This window comes from Lates calcarifer, linkage group LG1, assembly GCF_001640805.2.
Source record: "Lates calcarifer isolate ASB-BC8 linkage group LG1, TLL_Latcal_v3, whole genome shotgun sequence".
NCBI classification, from domain to species: Eukaryota; Metazoa; Chordata; class Actinopteri; family Centropomidae; genus Lates; species Lates calcarifer.
The window spans coordinates 15,859,853-15,880,219 of NC_066833.1; the positions used below are offsets into that span (position 1 = coordinate 15,859,853).

The 20,367-nt window shown below is 41.1% G+C and overlaps 1 protein-coding gene across 4 annotated transcripts in view; it reads right to left on the reverse strand.

Annotated features, from left to right (window-relative positions):
- gsk3ba (glycogen synthase kinase 3 beta, genome duplicate a) overlaps positions 1 to 20,367 on the reverse strand; it is a 29,589-nt gene that overhangs the window by 2,870 nt on the left and 6,352 nt on the right. For 2 of the 4 annotated variants that reach the window (XM_018678278.2, XM_018678276.2), the window contains exons 2-8: positions 17,490 to 17,683; positions 10,332 to 10,415; positions 4,193 to 4,303; positions 2,341 to 2,471; positions 1,545 to 1,651; positions 1,191 to 1,288; positions 962 to 1,069 (exon numbers count right to left, since the gene is read on the reverse strand). In XM_018678278.2, coding sequence (XP_018533794.1) covers positions 962 to 1,069; positions 1,191 to 1,288; positions 1,545 to 1,651; positions 2,341 to 2,471; positions 4,193 to 4,303; positions 10,332 to 10,415; positions 17,490 to 17,683 — 833 coding nt within the window. The remainder of the gene's footprint in view (positions 1 to 961; positions 1,070 to 1,190; positions 1,289 to 1,544; positions 1,652 to 2,340; positions 2,472 to 4,192; positions 4,304 to 10,331; positions 10,416 to 17,489; positions 17,684 to 20,367) is intronic. The other 2 variants (XM_018678279.2, XM_018678277.2) reach the window with 1 other exon arrangement.

Consider the following 20,367-nt stretch of genomic DNA (forward strand, 5'->3'; position numbering starts at 1 on the left):
GAGGGCCTGCAGCTGCCTGCTGATTGGATGACTCTGTTACCCAATGGAAGAGCTGGGGGTGTGACTGCTGAGGAGTCGGGAATCGAGAATGCCCCTTAAACATCTACCAGACGCATACGCACTGCATATGAACTTAAAACATGCACAGTGATGAGAGCATTTTTGGTTAACTTTCTGTTCGGTTCATCCCTTGTGGTTCAGACTGAGATGACAAGTTCAACACCAGCAACCCACCCTGAAACATGTCGAACAGCCTTGTTAAAGTGCTCCCATGTGTACCCAAACCTGCTTGGGACCTCACTCAGAAATGTCAAAAACTTTCATGGGTGAAAACACAGGTGAAACACAGTTTCAGCTTGATGGATGAGCATTTTCAATTTAACCAGTAGGACTTGAAAAAGTTTTTAAAATATTGTGGCTTTATCTTCTTTTTTTTCCTTCTTTTTTTGGATAGAGGACTGTGGATTTTTTTTCACGTAAAAAGGGAACAAAAAAGACCGAAACTTTAACGAAGTTAATTTTTACTGTCTTTTTCTGTCTTTTTTCATTCAACAGCCACAGTGTAAATATACATGGGACAGGTGCTTCCTTTGCATTAAAAAAGGAGCAAGAAACCACTTGACAAGAATATAAAGCAGCCACATTGCATGGCTAAGCACTCCTCAGATAACCTGGTACAAAGTTTAGAGTCCTTCACAGGCAATAGAAAAAAATAAAATACAAAGAGCAAAGAGTTTATGACAACTCTGTAGACTCTTTATTCTGGAAACTACATATCCCTTCTTTATATTAGGATCTAAAAAAACTCAGGGCAAGTGTAGGACTATTAAGTCCAAATGCAGCTCTGTTGGGTGGAGGTGATGAGGTTGGATGGCTGTAGAGCAGTAAGCAGGCGTCAGCTTAACAAGCATGAAAAGATGTTGCAGCAGTGGATCTTAGAGAAGGAAAAAGGCTCCTGTACCTGTTGACTCACCTTAGTCCAAGGATGTGCCTTAATCTGGGGGAATTTGAACTCAGTGTAGTTGGGGTTCATTTCACGGATCTGCTCTCGGGTCGGGGTGCCGAGAACCTGGACAGAACACAACAGACAGGTTGCAGCATTATGTCTTTAACCTGAATTTGCTCTTCACTTGTGAAAAAGAACCAGACCCTACAGGTTTCTGCACCCTGTGGGTCACCCCAGTCATTACCTTGATAATTTCAACCAACTGATCCACTCCGCTGTCACCAGGGAAGATTGGTTGCCCTAGCAACAGCTCTGCCAGTACACAGCCGGCTGACCACACATCTAAAGGAAAAGGCAGGTCATCAAAAGGAAAAGGAGAAGATACATGCAAAAGAGGGGCAGACATGACCTTAATCCACAGGTCTAATGTTACTGATGCACAGTATAGATGAGCAGCAGATAATACTCTGTTCTCTCTGTCAATGCGTTTATCTTCCATAACCAAATCATGATCATGAGTAATATGCAATAAAATCATTTCTGTGCTGAGGTTATAATGAGGCTTATACGTTGACTGTGACAGGTGCAGTCAGCCTACCTATGCTGGAGGTGTAGTCAGTGGCACCAAAGATGAGCTCAGGAGCTCGATAGTAGCGAGAGCAGATGTAGGACACATTTGGCTCTCCACGGACCAGCTGTTTAGCACTGCACACAAAATCAAAGAACACAGTCATCATCAAAATCATCACTATACTCTGCTGCATTTTGGCCACAAGAAAGGAAATATGAACATCAAGAAAAGCCTTGTGATTAAAATATTGCCCACTTGCTAAAATCCTAATTACACAGGTTGAACAGTATCAGTATCAACAAGTCAGTTATCAGTCAGGAACACACACTAAAAACCAGTTTAACCTTTGTATATTTTATCAGTTGTTGCATGCATCATTACTCATAGGTCAACAACGATATTAACACTTTACAAACTTCCATATGTTTCAGCTTAAGGACCATCCTTAAACCAATCCTTAAAGAAAACTGGGAAATACACTTTCAATCGACACCATTCTGGTGTCTGGTAGCAGCCGCTTAGCTTAGCATAAAGGCTGGAAACAAACGACTTGGCTCTGTCAAAAGGTAAGAAAATCTGCCCGTCAGCACCTCCACAGTTCACTAATTAAAAGTGTAAAAATGAAACGAGGCAACTTATGTCAGATTATTTCTTGGTGGGGAACTTCACTTCATATTTAGTGAGTGGTACTGATCTTACGTAACACTTGGCAAGAAAGTGAATAAGCGTGTATTTTCCAAAATGTCACACAGTTCCTTTAAATGCCAGGAAAAACCAGGCCATTGTTAACTAAACTTGAGAAAATGTGCATACTGCATCTCACCTGCCAAAGTCACAGAGCTTGAGCACAGCGGTCTCTGGATCCAGCAGAAGATTCTGGGGTTTGATGTCCCGATGGCAGATCCCAAACGAATGGATGTAGGCCAGGCTCCTGAACAGCTGGTACATGTACAACTACACAAAGAAACACACACAAACATACAGGTTACGACAACACAAACAGCGAGCTCAGTTTTCATTGCAGGGTTTAAGTCTGGTAACAACCACTCAAGAACTGATTTCAACTCTGTCAAGTACGTAATGTTTTATCAGCAAATGTTTAGACAACAGAGTCACACGCTGCCTCTTCAAACTCCTGAATCTTGTTAGCCAGGCCCTGTAGATGAAACGTTTCTGCAACAGCATGGCCTGTTTCTCCCCACAGATTCAATCAGAAACTGGTGATTTTGGTGGATAGTGCATGGGGATACACAGTATGCATACAAAAAGTGATCCTCATGTTCTTTATGTAATGCATGTTTGCCTTTCATATACATTATTTAAACTATGCAGAAATTAAGAGTGATGAATTTATTCTTTCAAATTTGGCATCTCAATTAAGGTCATTATATTATTGTGAGATGACAAAATTGCTTCTTTGTGTTAATATGATGAGCCAATATGTGCGAGGTGTTCTCAACCCACATTTCCTGTGCTAATGAATACATCAGTGTGTGTGGTTAAAAAGGTAACTGTGAGTGCTTCCTTTGCTGCGTGGGACTGATGAACTGTAGGTGTTTCTTTTTTAATTATTTCACTGAGACAGAAAAATCATTGACACTGTGTATGTGAGTGTGTAATGACTTGTTTTTCCTTTGCAAATTATTCCCACATTTGCTTCACATATCTGTCACAGCCAGAGAAATACTTGAAAAGTGAAGACACAGTTTTACACAGTGTGGAACACAAAACTCCTATTAGAGGTGGGCTACCCTTTGCTTTTTGCATATGCTTTACAAATTATTGCTGATATTTCTATATTTTAAAGTAAGAAAAGTCTGTTTATTTTTTACAAAGTTAATTACACTGAAAGCCAGTGTCAGCAGAAGCCAATACAACCTTATGTAACCAGAAGTAGTGTTGACACTGAGTGGATTAGCCTGGTTCAAATAAAGAGACTTCTAATGCAAAATGTTTATCTTAAACTGCTTACTCACTAAGTCACTAATTAGGTAGTTACAAGTTTTGAACTGAGATTAACACTCAGAATAGTACATTTGATCTTTTTAGTAAACGAAACCACAAAGATCTACCACTGGATCTCAGTGGAAACTCTGGATTTTAGCATATAGTATGGGTTTGAATACAGAAATATTAAGTGGACTGTGTGGTTATTTATAAATATTTTAAGCTCCAGGTCTGAAAACGTAAATGATTATACTCAGAGTACTTTACCCAAAAATACAGAGGACATATACAGGTGTCTGGTTTGGTTAATTTTGTGTCTATAATTTGAAGACCCAGAACCATCACAGCCATCCACAAGTGAACTTCATGTTTCAACATCTTCAAATTCACTGAGACGCTGGAGAGATCTGCTATTAGATGGCTAAAACGCTGAATTACTACAATATTGAAAGACATTTTATTATTATTACATATTTTTAACCAACAAAATGAAGCCCAAATGACACACATAGATTCACTAACTAAAAACGTGAAATAAAAAGTTGCCCAGACATCTTCACGGTATTCTGCTAAGACAGCAACGGTGCTAATAATAACATACAGAATGAAAACTGTGTAGGAGTTTGGTTAATATTACCTCCCTCTGCTCTTGTAAACAAAGCGAAATGCACTATTCTTGCCATGATGGTTACAGACACAGACACACACACACACAAACACTTATATACCTTGACATAAACCATTGGCAGGGTCTGTTTGGCTCGGCTATAGTGTCTGGCCACTCTGTAGACAGTCTCAGGAACATAGTCCAAGACCAAATTCAGGTACACTTCATCTTTCTGTTGTAGAGAAGCACAAACAAGAAAACAGAGGTTACACATGCACAAACATAAATCAGAAGACTAAAAAAAAAAATTATAATTCAAGCAAAGTCAAGTCAAGCAAAACAGTTACACTGAGTAAGACTAGAAAATCTCTGCAATTCCCAACAATAAAAGTAATAAAATAAAAACTGCATTCATGACCTACATATGCACACATCCCTGCACATGTCAGCTGCACACTGTCAATTTATTGGTTTGCAGAATATTTTTCTCCCATCCCTTCCCACTCTCGATCTGTAGTTTTTCTTCTGAGCCATCAATTATTTTTGCCTGATGAAAGAAGAATGTTTTCAAGCTCATGTAACTGATGTTCTTTTCATAGCACTCATTCCCATGTCTCACTATGGGATTCGCCACCCCACGTATTCTTTCTACTGTCTAACTGGGAGTCCATTGTGTGGGGCTCTCCCCCAAGGGAAGGAAACACAGAAACATGCGTCATAACCGCTGGTACTCCAACGGTGGCCGCAGACAATGATATCATTTCCTCATTTCCTGGTCGGATGTGGCCTGAGTTGAAGGGCGGGGTCTGCACACTCAACTCTGCAGCACACTGACCCTGAAAGGATGCTGTAGCTGAGGCTTCTCCACCCAATTATTCTAGGACTTCCTTTTTCCTTTCCATTCTGACCAGAGTTAGTCAGCACTGAGTCATCGGGTCTTTCTTGTGAAACTATTGTTCGAGACCTACTAGTCACGACTGCAAGTCACACACACATTGCTTGTACTGAAATGCAACTGTCTGAAAATATTTTCAGATACAATGCAATTTATAGATTGACAAATAAAATTGCTCACATAATCACAAAAGCAGAGCCTTCAGATGACACATTTAGCCCACTTGTGGTTGAATGATGAGAAAAATACACCAGCATCAGCAACAGGCTGAATCTATGATCAATGGAGTGTTTTTGGCTGATTTAAATCACCAGAATATGCATCTATATGTTTTATTATGTTCTATAAAATTCACCAAAAAAAACAAAAACAACAATGTGGGCAAGAGTAAACAGTGGGTTTATTGGGGACTATTTTCAGCAGGGGACTGATACACATTGAGTCCTCTAGTCAGTTTTTACGGCAGCTGGATGGTGTATGAGAGATTGACAAACCTATATCATATTGAAAGGAATATGTCAGTGTAATGGTGTGGCTCATTTATGTGTTTTCAAAAACAATGGGGCTCAAAGGCACAGAGGAAGGAGGTTAAATCAAATTCACTGATGTTTTGTACTTTGCATGGGGTTTACTGACACTAAGAAAAATCTGGAATATCACCAGCTTTGTTCTTCGAGGTTTTAACTGTTCCTCACATAGTTAGCCATTAAAAGCACAATTTGTGTGCATTCAATAGTTATAACAGAACTGACAAGATGGGACTTCCTGTACTTATTGTCTACATAATTGTCCAATGCAATGTAAAACAGCTCACCTGCAAGCATTTTACCGTGGCAGGAAACATCACATGGGTACGAACTGGCTCATGAGAGAAATTGGCCCCATCACCCAGACTTATTGTTTTGCCGCACTGTTAGTTTATACACATTCTGGAACATTATGTGTTTAATGGGCTCTATTATCTTTGAGATGCTAACAACAAACAACTGGATTGCACCAGGGGGAAGTGAACACCTAGTGCTGCATGTAATTGTAAGAGTGACCAGTGCTGTTGAACGGTGTCGAGCCGACAAACGCAAACCTATGAGACATACTGCTGCAGGATATTAAAACCAGCTTCCAAATTAAATTAATTATCTAATTCTCTGTTGTTTCTCTCTCTTTGCCCCCCTCCTACTTTGTAAGGGAATCACTGTCCGTATCCTTTGCCTTCTCTCCTCCATCTGTTAGCAGTGTTAACAGTCTGCCCAACATGCAGTTTAGGCGGTGAACAGAGCAGGCTCCCTGCAGGTCTGCAAAGCACAACGACTGAGCTGGGCCCAAGAAGAGCTCCTAGACAGACTGTGTGGTACACTTCTGTCAGCTCAATGCCCTGCTTTGTAGTGACTGCTCTCTCCCCACTCACAGACAGACAATTAGGCACATATGAAAAAAAGAGACTGGGAGAGCTGGGAGGCAGTCGCATACACATAAGGTTGCAGATACTGGTGACGAAGAGCAGCATTTTCTAAAAAGCTTTCAAGCCGTTCACACACTAATCTGTCACTGGCATCACCCTCACATCCCAACACTCCTTCTGTTTCTCTCCTCTAGCAACGTGTGTGCACCCATTCCTCCCTCACCAGCAAAAACTTCCATTGATAACATTTGTGACGGATACAGAGCCCGCTCCGCCTCCTGCTAGCACCACCAAAGCTATATTTAGCCTAGCAACAGCGATGACTCACTTCCTGCCTCACTGCAAAGCCACTTCCTTGGCTTGTTCCCAGATGGTTAGCCAGGCGGGGATCTGATTGGCTCCTTGCTCACTCCCGCCTAAATAATTCAGCCTCTAATTTGCTGAGAAGATCGCTTGCACCTGAACAACTGGCTATCTATCAACAACAATCACCACGGCACACTGTAAAAGACAGGGACCAATGGAATCTGTGCAGTGTGTGATATACAGCATGCATGTCAGTTTCCACAAGTGTAGCTCATATCATGTGTCCCTGTTGAGTATGGCAATCATACACATTACATAAGTCAGCCCCTGACATAATACACATGTATATATAATATATAATACACATATAATTTGAGAAAGTTACACAGTTAACGAATCTGTGAAATCAAGAAAGATGACATATGCAAAGTAAGAGGCAGAGCAACACACAGCAACAGAATTATCCTCATTTGACACACACTAATGAAGACAGTTGTAACATCACACTACACATCTAAGAATAAGTCTATAAATATGTTCAGGGGCCAAACCTAGATAGGTGTCAGGCACTGACATACACTCTCACTTGTCTGTCACTGTTTCTTGGCAAATCCAGTAGCAGCTCTAATGACTACTCGCCAGACATTGCTTATTACCCAGAAGCAACACTGTTCAACCGCACCCTGTCAATTAACATCTGTGAAGTATATATTCTGGAATATGTTTCCTGTTTTATGTAGGGTTCAACAATAAAGGTCCTTCACACAAGAAAGTCCATTGGAATAATCAGGGTCAGATTAAGCTGTGGGCCCCTTTTCCTCCTATTCTCTGTGTATTGAGAACACACCCAGTCATGTGTCTGTCAAAAGTGCAAAAAGCAGAATATTCATGCCAGCATCAGTATATTTTGTCTTGAGCTCCAGAAACCAACCAGCAGGCACAATTGTAAATAATTAAAAACTTAAGACAAGACAGAAGAGCAATAATTAAAGAAAACAGTCACTGAAGAGTCGTAAACACATTTAGCAAACGGGCAAAGCGAACATCTGACCTCCAGGGACCCCAAAAGCTGTATTCTGATTAATTGGAAATGTTATTATTTAACCAAAGTTGGAGAGGCAGTTTTACTTTATGTTGTGTCTCAGTGTTTAGAAAGCTGGTAAAAAGCTTGTCTTATTTATTATTTTACTATTTTTGTATTGTGCTTTCATGCTGCATATTCTTAAATAAAACCTGTGATTAATCAAAACACCACACAATCGGTGACACTCAGATAGTGTTACTCCATAGGAAGACCAGTGTTTCCGAAAAGATAACTAAGCCCAACAACATTTTTTAGCTGCACAGTCCCCTAATAGGTTTATCCTTTCATGCATCCACTGCTTTGTGATTTATAATTAATGTTCATTAATTTTTTTTAATTTTTTTTATGCTGTTACAACTGAAAACAAAGCTTTTGAATTCAACCAGCCTCAAAAATGTTTCATTACATAATGTATATTTGTGCATCAGAGCATCAGTAGAAAGTAGTTCATATATACAGAGATGTGATTTTAAGAAGCATCAACAGCGCAGGGCAACTCTGTGTCAGCTGAATATCTTACATGCACTCTCACTGCGACTGCACATTTTGAAGAAGTAATAGTCAACCCGTTATTTGCTGACCTGCCCACGCTGTTTGGACCAGTGGCCTTCTGTTTGAACAATATTATACAAGTGGTTAAAGGGTAAAAGCAAAAGCACACCGTGTGTGTCAAGCACACCACATGCCAGCAGTTATGTAAGACTACCTGTGCACATGCTGACAGCTACAGTTGCATTAGTCCTGACTTGTCTCACAACTGCACCCAGCATGAACCCTCACATCAGGACATGAGCAACACCAACACACACTTGACCTGACCTCATCTTATCTCTTTGTCACTCTCTTCCTTTTTTTCCACAACTGTCATCTATCCATCAACGTTTCTACAACTATCCATCCATCCACTAACCTCCCTTTCAGGCGACATTACCCTGTGCCTTCTTAACTAGACCTCCCTCCCCATCCGCTGCCTCCCTTCCCTTGTCTAACTTTGGACTCTATGGGTGGTAAATCCCCATACCAACAACACGGTGCCAGTCTCCATAATTAGCCTGGAGTCATACAGTGGGGGGGGAGAGGAGGGGGGAGAAATGGATATGTGAAATGGGACATGGAAAGGGGATTTAAAGGGTGTAAAAGAGAAAGTAATCAGAGATACAAACACAAGTTGAGCATTATCAAAGCAACAAGATCCCTTGATTGCAAAAGTCAAATTGGGAAGGTGTATTCATGTGACAAGTCACTGCTGTCAGTGTGTCAGGATACCAAGAATGAGCTGAGATTCCCAGAGGTAAGTGGGCTCGTGGCATAAAGTGAGCGGTGGGGAACAGGGTGGAGCTAACAGCACAGATGGGAGGGCTCAAGTGAGTCTATAATTAACTGATACCCTGTAGTCTAGCAAATAAATGCCCCCCTACCCATCTCTGACCATCCCCTCACCATCACCTCTCCCCTATAATTCGCAACTGCTTTCCTTGCTGTGTGCTACAGGGAAACATTCCTAACTGCAGTGTCATGGGTATAGTCCCGACAGCATGTGTGCCAGGTCCATGTGTATCTATATTTGACACATGGACCCCTGCCCGTCAGTCAGCTGAATGACATAGTCCAGCCTTGTAGTCTCCAGGGGACGTCCGATAGTCAGACAGAAAGGCAGAGAGAGGGACTTCCCTGTCACAGTGTACTGCATGTACTAATGTATTTATTGAGGCCAAATGGGTCAGGAGGCAGACATACTGTATAATGGGGAGATGGTGCAGCTGACAGGCACAGACAGTTCAGAAAGCAACACAGGAAACATATAAAACAAAAATAGGCTGAAAATTCCCAGGAAAACAAAAGACAGACTGTGGCTGAACAGTAATGGCAAAAATGCTAACATCTGTTAGTTTGTTAGATAGTGTAATAACCATGAGAGAAAGCTGAATCATTTTACTCCTCTTACTGAAGCCAAGCACTCAAATATTTAAAGACAAACTAAACCCTGGGAACCTTAATGTGCTCTTGAAAATGAAAGGCTAGAACTAAAAAGAAATGTTCTTCAAGCACTCTCAGGCAGAAGAAGGAGAGAGGGTAATGTAGCTTTTCTCCCTCAAGAGTTTTTAGCTATTTAAGCAGCAGCAAAGGTAAAACACATATAGAGAAATGGACAATGATCTCCACACCATTTCAGACTGTGAAGTATTCACTGCAACTACCACAGTATGATTCATTCCACCTTTTTGGTATAAAATAACATATAATATGGTGGATTTCAAATGTCAGACGAATTTGTGATTTAAAAATAGATTTTGATTGCAACATGTAACACTGTTTTTAGCACAGACTCACTTTATAAGCAAAGTGCAGTCTCTGTGGCTCTAAAAATGCAAAGCATATAAAATTCAGTCAGTTACTTCAAAAACTAATCCTAACGTCAACAAGGGGTGTGTGGTATGTATCTGTATCAAGCACTGAGGCTAAACAAATTAGTTGCAAAATGTTTTATTTTTTGATTTGTGATATACTCACAAGTTGTTCCATGCTTAAAGGAGATGAGGTTATACACAAAATGAAGAACACTTAACCCAACTTACCTTATCTCCACTGGAGTAGAAGAAGTAGCGCAGGCGGACTATGTTGCAGTGGTCCAACTTCCTCATGATCTGCAGCTCACGGTTCTAAACAAAACAAAAACATGAAGGACACGTTACATTTACGCTTCAGACATTTGTCATGCTCGTTTTTAGAGTGAGTCTGTGGACATTTAGGGGACCTTGAAAGCTTTCCAGTGGACACAGAGCATAATAAAGGACGCTTTAGTTTCAGGGTTATCTACCTGACAGGAAACTAGAGGTGTTACACATCAGTATAGCTGGATTCAGCAGTAATGGTTGCAACATGGCCGTATCAAACAATGCTTTAAAAAACGTTATTTTCGCTGTGTCTTATGACAGAAAACACACATGCTACTAATAATCTTGCCAAACAATCTACTTGTTGTCAGCCATGTCACTGTCACAAGCTCAATGTGTCAGTTTGTCAGGAATCAGTACTTGAGAAAATTGGATGTGGTAGCAGCAAAAGAATGCTGATAAATAGAAAAATGGACACTCATTCCTTCATGGAGGCCTGGATCCCACAGGATTAAACATGACGACACAATTCTGTGCTGTGTGGCATGTTGCCTTTTCCCATCAAAGGCAACGATAACTTTGGAACCAAAAAGAGTTTAAGTGAAAAAAGTGTCTTGGTCCTGTAGTCTGATGAGCCACAGGCCTTCACAGGGCCACTAAAACAAAATGTAAGCACTGAACCCTGATAGAGCACTCCATCTATATTCATATACAGCGTGTCCATGCAGAAAATGGTTGTGCATATGGACATTCTCAAGGGTGGGCAGGAATTCAAGCATTAGATAAAGCTTTAACAGCTCCATTATAGTTCACATTTTCTCCCCCTCTCTCCCTCCTCCTCTTTATCATAGAGCTTTGTGTTGACTTGATCTTAACTGCTTGTGTAACATTTGGTAGAGTGTGGACCCCAGTGTAGAGATTGAATGGGGGATGGTCAGAATCCAGAAAACAGGAAAGGAAGCAAAATACAAAGACAAAAAGTAAAAATCAGTTGGTGGCAGAGTAGTGCAGTTATTACATCACAATTTGACTTTTGCTATTGTGCAATATGAATGGTAGAATAAGGGCCTTGTACTTGGCATGGTCACAATAACAGCATAGGGCATCCATACTGAGTGCAGTGACATGCATATTAATATTCTGAATATGAGATTTATTACAGCTACTCAGTTATTAGGCGGGATGTGAGCTTTACATAAAATAGCTGCTTGTTTTTCTCTAAAATTAAATAATAATAATAATAAATGGAAATAAGTATCAGCATAATATGAAAGCTAACATTTTTGTCTGTAGTATATGTGCTCAGTGGTTTCTGTAAAAAGAATGGTGTCAGGGGAACTTGATTCTTTTATGCAGAATTAAATAAGGAATATACCTAATCAGCTTATAGCCAACTCATACTGAGAAAATTCAGGTGTATATTTCAACTGACAAAGTACACTAGCTCACCGACTAATGCCATGGTTGGCAGGCTGAATACTGGAGTTAACTGGCAAACAAGCAAAGGTTGGTGAGACCCTTGTAGGAAGTGTAAATAACTTGCTGACCACAGAGTATGCAATGACCTGTTGCACCATTTGACCTGCATGTAAACAAAGGCTACTCTTTTGGTGTAAAAGAATAGCACACAGGTCAGCCCTGTACCACTTTAACTGTGTTCACAGATACCTTGATGTAAAAGGAGACTAGTTCATGAGCCTTAACTGACTGAGAGCACATGACTGAATGACAAGCAAATGAGAAGCCGGCTGGATGACCAACTAACCCACTGACCATAAAGTTTAGATGATAATTTGTGGAAGGTGAAAAAAATTAACTCTGAGGGACCTGAAAGTGAAAAATATGAATTATAATTTGATGCTGAATGTTCATCTGGAACACAGTTTTTATGTTTTGGGGTCAGAGGAAAATGGTTTAAGAATCAATCATGATCTATTATGTGGGGCTCCAACTAATAATTATTTTTATTGTCGATTATATGATCATCATCTAACAGATTAATTAATTTACATCTGAAAAGATTTGTTAATGACGTACTAGAAATTAATTGTAAACAATTTTAATGAACTGATTCAGTATTAAAGTACTTTTTCAAGAAAACATGCCAAATATTCGTTTTAGCCTAAAAATTGTGGATACTGCTCTTGATCTTATGTGACAGAGAACTATACATCTTTAGGTTTTGGACTGCTGGTCAGTTTACTATCATGAAAGACTAAGAAGACAGCAAATATTTGCATTTGCAAAGCCAGTGTTGTCAATTTTCAGATTGTATACAGTAGCTATGTGACTGACTGACGAGCCAACCACCTGACTGAATGTGGTTAACAAAATAGTGAGAAACTGTCTGTGATGCCAGCTGACTGACTGATTCGGTGACTAATGAGATGTCCCCGTTATATGGGTCAGAACCATGTTGGCTGGCGCAGGGAGATATGCTGCTGTCCTTCCACACTTTTCTGCCACTTTATGAGGATTTAATCCCTTCTCATTCATTTTTTAACAGGGCAGAGCGAGCTGTCTGTCCACTAAAGAAAGACCTCATCATCTTGTCGGTCAATAGCCTGCTATGAACAACCTCGCCACCCACCCCTGCAGGCTAATTCACTTACAGGCAAACACATAGGGTTTCCACAGCCGCCCCACGCTGCTGTTTCACACTATACACATCTCACTCACACACACACACACACACACAACCCCCTACATCATAAAGTGACATCATAGCACGTGGGTCACAGATCAGCCATCGAACCACTATGCACTGCAGGCAACGCCCTCGCCTTCTTGCAGTAGCTTAGTGGGAGTGTCTGAAGTTATGTTTTGCTGTGTGTGTGTGTGTGTGTGTGTGTGTGTGTGTGTGCATGTGTACGTCTGTGTGAACAAGGTGGTACCATATGGAGGAGGAGCAGACAGGCTGTTCAGTAAAGCCCTGCCCAGCTCCAGTTATACTGCAGTCATTCCTGCTGACCTGTCATCATCCTCCAGTGTGTCAGCAGACAAGCCAGCAGAGACAGAGAGAGAGAGAGAGACGGAAAGAGACAGATGGAGAGAAAAAGAGAAAGAGAGACAGAATGCCTCAGTTGTAGACTGCTGGAAGTGCTACACCTGAGCACTTCATTCTGCTGATGTACACTGCCAGACAAACCCACATCCAGTTTCCCAAAACATTTAACAGCACAGAGCAATCGCACTCCACCCACACACACACACAACAAAATGTTTTACTGTTCTACTTCGATAACAGCTTATAGATGATATTAAATGTAGGTAGTGGATCAAACTAAAAGGATAAGACTGTAGTTATTATACTTTTCATATTGTCAATGAATCCCACAAAAACACAAGACAAACAATGCGTAAGCCATAGTTGGCGAATGGCTAATGGCTAACACACTAGCCTAGCTGGCAGTAGTCAATTAGAAAGACTCTCTAAGTGTCTGTCTATTTTCTCTGAATGGGTCGCACACGCCTTTGAAATTTTGATCTTCCACATCATTTAATTCAATTAAGAGTTACTGGGGGAGAGGGCACTCAGAGATTTCCAGCTTTAAAACTGTTAATTAGCATGTTTGTTAGCTTAGTTGCTAACAGGACAATGAGTTCAGACACGTTATTCGATAGATGGATGTGTACCATCCACTCCCGTCTGTAAACCATGTCTCTTTTCAATTGAGCAGTTAATGCTCCAACAACAGAGATGGTTAAATAAAACTAATGGTGATGATATAAGCTAGCTCATAAATCAGTCTAGGCACTGCCGTTTACTAATGGTCATTTACAAATTCATGCATCAAATTCACCAAGGTTTAACTCAACAAATTAAGATTCTTGCAGATTTACTTCAGTCTGTCTTTTAGTGCTTTGCCTTCCCTACCTTCACTGTGGTCGGTCTCAAGCCCGTCTGTTCCAAATGAAGATGTAAATTGTTAAAAACAGGGCACAAATATGTGGATTAAGTGTTTTCTTAAAACAGCGGGAATACTGGATTCATTGTGAACTATTTTCAGCTACGCACTACCACACATTTGCATCTCCAGTGAGTGTTAACAGCAAAATAAACTACAGTGTCCATCTATCCATTGTCATGAATAAACATGTCACCCAGTGCAACAGTGTGCTCATTGATGTGTTTTTAATAGTCTCTGGACAACAATGGAGGTCTTTAACACAGGAATTAAGCTGTGTGAGGCTTTAACCACACAGACAATACCTGTTAGATAAGTTAATTGGTGGTTTTGTTCCTCTCATGAGATATATTGACAATAAGAAAAATAAAGAAATTGTTGCATAAGAGCAACTACCACCAGACATGCTCTCACAGTGTGCGTGTGTGTTTGTGTGTGTGAGTAATGCGAGCATCCATTTTCCAATAGGCTGATATGTGATCCCCCAGATGGGAGAGGGGAAGGACCGATCCCATAATGCACCAGGAGGAATCTATAGGCCCACCAAGATTGTCTCACACATTCGTCAGCTCTGCTCTAATACAGAGCTTATTCACATGATTACCATGTTTAACCTGTAACTGTGTGTGTGTGTGTGTGTGTGTTGGTAAGAGAAAATAAAGCATTCACACATGATGTTGGATGACCATGGTTCTGCTCATACAGGCTCAGATACAGACGAGCAGTGGGAGTGTGGAGAAAAGGCTTTTGAAGGAGGAATGAGAAGAAAGTAGAACGCAGGTGTTTGGTTATGCGTTTGTGTATAACGGGGTACACACACTTGATGGCGCGTGCTTGGCAGTCATGTGAGGAGTCTTAGCTCTCGTTTGCCTAATTTTTTGTAACAAGCTGTTCAAGAGGAAGGACAGGCTGAGCATGTAGGAGCGGTGAAACAGAAAAAGGAGACACACAGAGACAAAGACTGCTAAAGTAGAGAGGGTCTGTTTTGAAGAACAAAGTGAGCACCTAAAGAAGAAAGCAGCATATGATCTTCGGGTGACCACTGAGCTGTTTAAAAATGCAACTTGCTAGTATGTGGTAACCACAGGCTAACCGAGGGCTAACAGGAAGAGAAGGATATGACTTACCCAAGGCCAGCAGTCACAAGAGTGTGTGTGATTCTGTCTCTAAGAGTCATTGTGTATTTTGTGACAGATGGTCAACTCCCCGCCCCTCAACACACGAACACACGAACACACATAGACACACACACACACACACACACACACACAGACACAGACACAGACACAGACACAGACACACACACACACACACACACACAATGTTGAAGTGACATCATTTATCTTCTCTGACTTTTGGTAGCAATGAATAGCACCTGCTAAAAAAACGTGTTAAACCTCCTAAAGGTTAAGCCCAGGGCAGTGGGCTGCTCAAGTATTTAGCAGAACCGGTCGGCTCAGCACAGCAGTCCCAAGACGAGAAGAAAAAAAACAACTCAAGCAAACACGTGTGACTAAAATTCAGTGATTCTCACAGGAGGTGAAGCTTGTTCCGCCATCACTCTTCTCATCATCTCTTGCTAACACACCCTGACTCTCCTGAGAAGCCGTAAAATAATGAGCAAGAGACAAGACTCCCTCGTAGCGGAGGGAATAAAGCTAAGCCATTATTAGACACAGACACACCATATACCTGAATTACTTTCTTTATTTATTTACTGGGTATTTTCAAAGGGACAAGTGACATAACATGGGCCAGTGGTCCTGCTAGGTGGACTTTGTTATGTTTGGACAGAGCCAGGCTAGCTGTTTTCCAATGTTTGCACTCTTTGTGCTAAGCTAAGCTAACCAGCTGCTGGTTGTAGCTTCATATTCAGCATAAAGCCTACTTCACAAACCGTCAAACTTTTGCTTTAAGGGCCCACTTACCAATTTCCGTTCACTGTATTTTTATAATTGCGAGAAGTTTAAATAAGCTGAAATCCTGTGTGGATCAGAATCATGCAGGTTGTGTGTGTTTTGCACTGCACATATGGAATACACATTGTATTGCATCAGCCTAACTGTGCACTTGTGTGTGCCTGGTACTGTAAAAGCCAGGACACATGTGATATTAATTGAGAACTAATGTGTAGAGTGTATACGAGAGATCAGTGTAATCCTGGGCATAACATTCACAAAAATCCTTGTTATCACTGTTATTAGTGTATTAGGTGCATGCATTTAAAACTAATGCAGTATAATACAACAACCTTGCAATAAAGCCTAGCTATTTAAGAGAGGTGTTAATTCAACAAGATGTTTGTGGATCAGCTGAATTATATTGTATTATACTGAGAGGTATTACTAATAATTTGTCCTCCTTATTTATATAAGGCCACTCTGCTTAATATAACCTGTCAAAAATAACAGGTATAATTTTGACAGTGATCATGATTCAATAAGATATTAAACATGTTTCTAGTTTCACTGAGGCCTGATCATGTCGGTGCTGCCCCCTAACTCCTAGGCCTATAAAACTTAATGAGAATCTAAACAGCTGTCCTGCAGGCTTGGCAGTCTCAGCTCTTTTATCTGTGAGCTGTGAACAAGCAGCGGGGACACTGAGGGCCCCCTCGACTGCAGGAGCAGAGAGACAATGCCGCAGCAGCCGAGAAACAACAAGCCATCAGTCAAATCTATTCAAAGCACAGGAACTGGATTCCAGCAGAGCTTTGCTTGGAAGGAAATATGACATTTCCTCTGTGGTAGCTGAACTAAACCTGACAGATGACAGAGTTTACAGGTTCAAGTTTGTTTGTGGCAGAAAAGACCCCCACCAGCACCACCACCACTACCACCACTACCACACACACAGATACACACTTCCTGCAAGAAAACACGCACATGCACGCAGGGAGAGGTTAAGAAGTTTTTCTTTTGGTTTTTCTTGTTTTGCAGCTTGTCTGATCTTACTGTTCTTGTGAAAAATCACTCCATTCATGTTCTTTCACAGTTACTCAGTCACATTCATTAATTCAACAAATCCCTATTTTGGTTATATTGTTTTTAAGAAAACTGAACGATAACTATGAGTGCATGTTTGTGTGCGTCGTCATCGTGTGCGCACAGAGCTGCTGCTCTCTGCCCTTTTTGTTTCTTTTCTGTTATTGACGAGTGAGAAGGTTGAGTAAGCTTAAATATACTGTACTTTGTTTGTGTGCATGTTTTACCTTAAACCTCTTGTCTTGCAGGACCTTCTTGATGGCCACCAGCTCTCCGGAGTCACAGAGTTTAGCCTGGTAGACAACGCCGAACGAGCCGTTGCCGATAACCTTAGTGTCCGTGTAGCTCACCTCCTGTGGCCGGTCGGGGCCTTGGCCAGCGGTGGCCACAACTGTTGTTACCTTGCTGCCATCCTTATCCCCTAAAGATGGAGAGACAGAAAAATGCTCTTAGCAAAGTAGCTATTTAGCACATTTACAACATTGGTCTCACTAGTCACTATCTCACAGAGTCAAACTGGAGCATGTGAAGGAATAATCTCCTCATTAGAGAAGTCAATTTGTGTTAGACAGATTTCAGGTTTGAATGTCAGAACAATATGGCCTCCTTCCTTAGCTACAGCCAGTTTAGCCCCCATTGGTTCCTGCAATACTTCCTTAGGATGAACAATTGTGACTGTACTGATCTACTCTGAATGGGTATCATGGCTGAGCTGAAACAGGAGCAAAAAAATGTCCCTAAATGTTTAAAAACCACAATGAAATATGTTTGTAGACCATGAAACTTATGCAACTTTAATTTTCACAAAGACTTGAACTCATTACATTGCCTGTTTGACATTATAGATCATCATTTTTTATATCAGGAAACATACAAATCAATAGGGAATAGCATTCAGGAGGTCCAGCAGTCTTGGTCTATCCCCACTGGATAAACTCACCAAGCATAATGTATAGACTGACCAATGCAATACGCAGAATTATTATCAGTAAAAAGTCATCATAAGCTAATAAGACTCTGTATGTTTGGGATGCTAATGCACTATAGATAGGAATCTGTTTTCACATGCCCCACCCCCCAACACCCCTTCTCCTCTTAATACCTTCCTGTCCACTCAGTCAGGAGCTGGCTCTGCTCCCTTGAGATCACGACGTGGAGGCTTTTTCCTGGTTAAGTGGGTTCTCTCCCTCTGCCTCACAGTGCTCTGCCCCCTCCACCCCCCTCCCTCCTCCTTAGTGGTGTCAAAGGCTAAAGTTCACATCAGCTGGCAGTTAAAAGACAACCAGGCAAGACTGTGCATCATATAACTACATCACACGCTGCCTCTAGACTCTGAACTAAATCCCCAAACTTCCACACAAACTATGCAACTAATCCTCACACGCAACACCTTCATCCCGTCTGAATCAATAGGAGGCTCATGTCATATTAACGTAGGTCTCTTTCACACAAACTGCAGCAGAAGAGGCTGTACACGAGCCAAAAGACCAAGCTCATAAAATAATCAAAACATCTTTGTTAAATTTGTCTAATTTTAGGTGAGCTGCTGAGACAGACGCAAACACATTTGTGCTCGCAGCTCACAGTGGGAACAGAATCATACTAATGAGTGGATTAGTGCCGCTTAATACCCGTGTCATGGCGTTATTTAATAGAAACGTTATGAAGCATGCTGTGGTACAAGACCACCTCCACGTATAGGACATTGGCCTTTCCATAAGGCATGGAAGTGACCATCTTGTACTGACCTCTGACAAACTATCAGCCTGTGACTAGACTTCCAGTGAGCTTTAAATCAACAAACTGGTTAGGTAAATTAACCCTGCATGGCTTGAGTTATTTCAACACTTGAAAGTCAATGTTTTGTCTGAGACAGTAACCCTGAGGTTTACTGCTCTGGTCCATTTTCATACTGGCTGGCTGTGCTTATTTTCAAGCAGTGTTATTGATTTTGATGCAAATTGTGCCTGTGTTGATGCGCACAGTGTGTGTTCCTGCTCATTTGTGTTCTGTATAACCAGTGAGTGGTCCAATTACTGAAAATGTGATTACGATCAAAGAATGAGGAAAGGGAGGGAGAAAAAAAGTGAGGGGTTGGGGAGACCAACAGAACTTCACTCTCCAGGACCAAGTCTAGAAAGAGAAACTGAGGACGGCTTCTGTAACGACAGAAATAGACTTTCTAAGAGAGAGAGAGAGAGGAGAGAGAGAGAGAGAGAGAGTGTGTGTGTGTGTGTGTGTTTGTGTGAGAGAGAGAGAGGAATATGGCTCTGCCTACATATTCCAGCAGGGCCTTTTCTATGACGCCTCCACACTTCCTCAAACCGTGAGAAAAGTCTGCGTGCACTCACACACAAAGCTCACAGTGAGATCTCACAATGGTGCGTAGGGAATGACCAAGCAATCAGAAAAGGCATTTTCTTGCACCGTAAATGACTGACTCGAAGTTTGTGTGAAGCATGACCTTTCACACACTAATCTGGTAAAGCCGAAAAATCATTTTCATAATTTGTCAATCCGAGAAAGTTGACTTGATGGTAACTGGACTTGGTTGTGGGTCCATAACCAGGTCCAGTTGCTCATAAAATAACAACTAATGACTAGTGAATGATTATGTTCACTTAATATTTAAATTGAACTTCCATTGAAATGAATGAACCCCAAAGTGAACCAATCAGAAATCCATGCTTGCAGTGTGTTACCATGGTTACTTCGTCAATCAGCCTGCCACTACAATATAACAAGAATGACAAATCATGATTTTGCATACATATGCAGTATTACTCAAAAACAAAGTGTGACAGTAGAGACAGGAACTGGAACTTTTAGCCAGCAGGCATCGATAGTTAATTCAGGTCACCAGGCTAGTTCAGGACAACACACAATGAGGCCAAAACAACACTACTGTTGAGCGGTTACAGGACACGTGCAGGGCTGGGTATACTTTGAAGTTACCAGTTTTGTCTTTGATACCAAATGTTTTTCTACAAATCCTATTACACAACAAGATGGGCAAAATGGATATATCAAGCATCATGATCCAAGTATGAATAAACAAAAATCATGCAAACAGTCAATTCATTGATTAGTCAATCAAAAAAATAA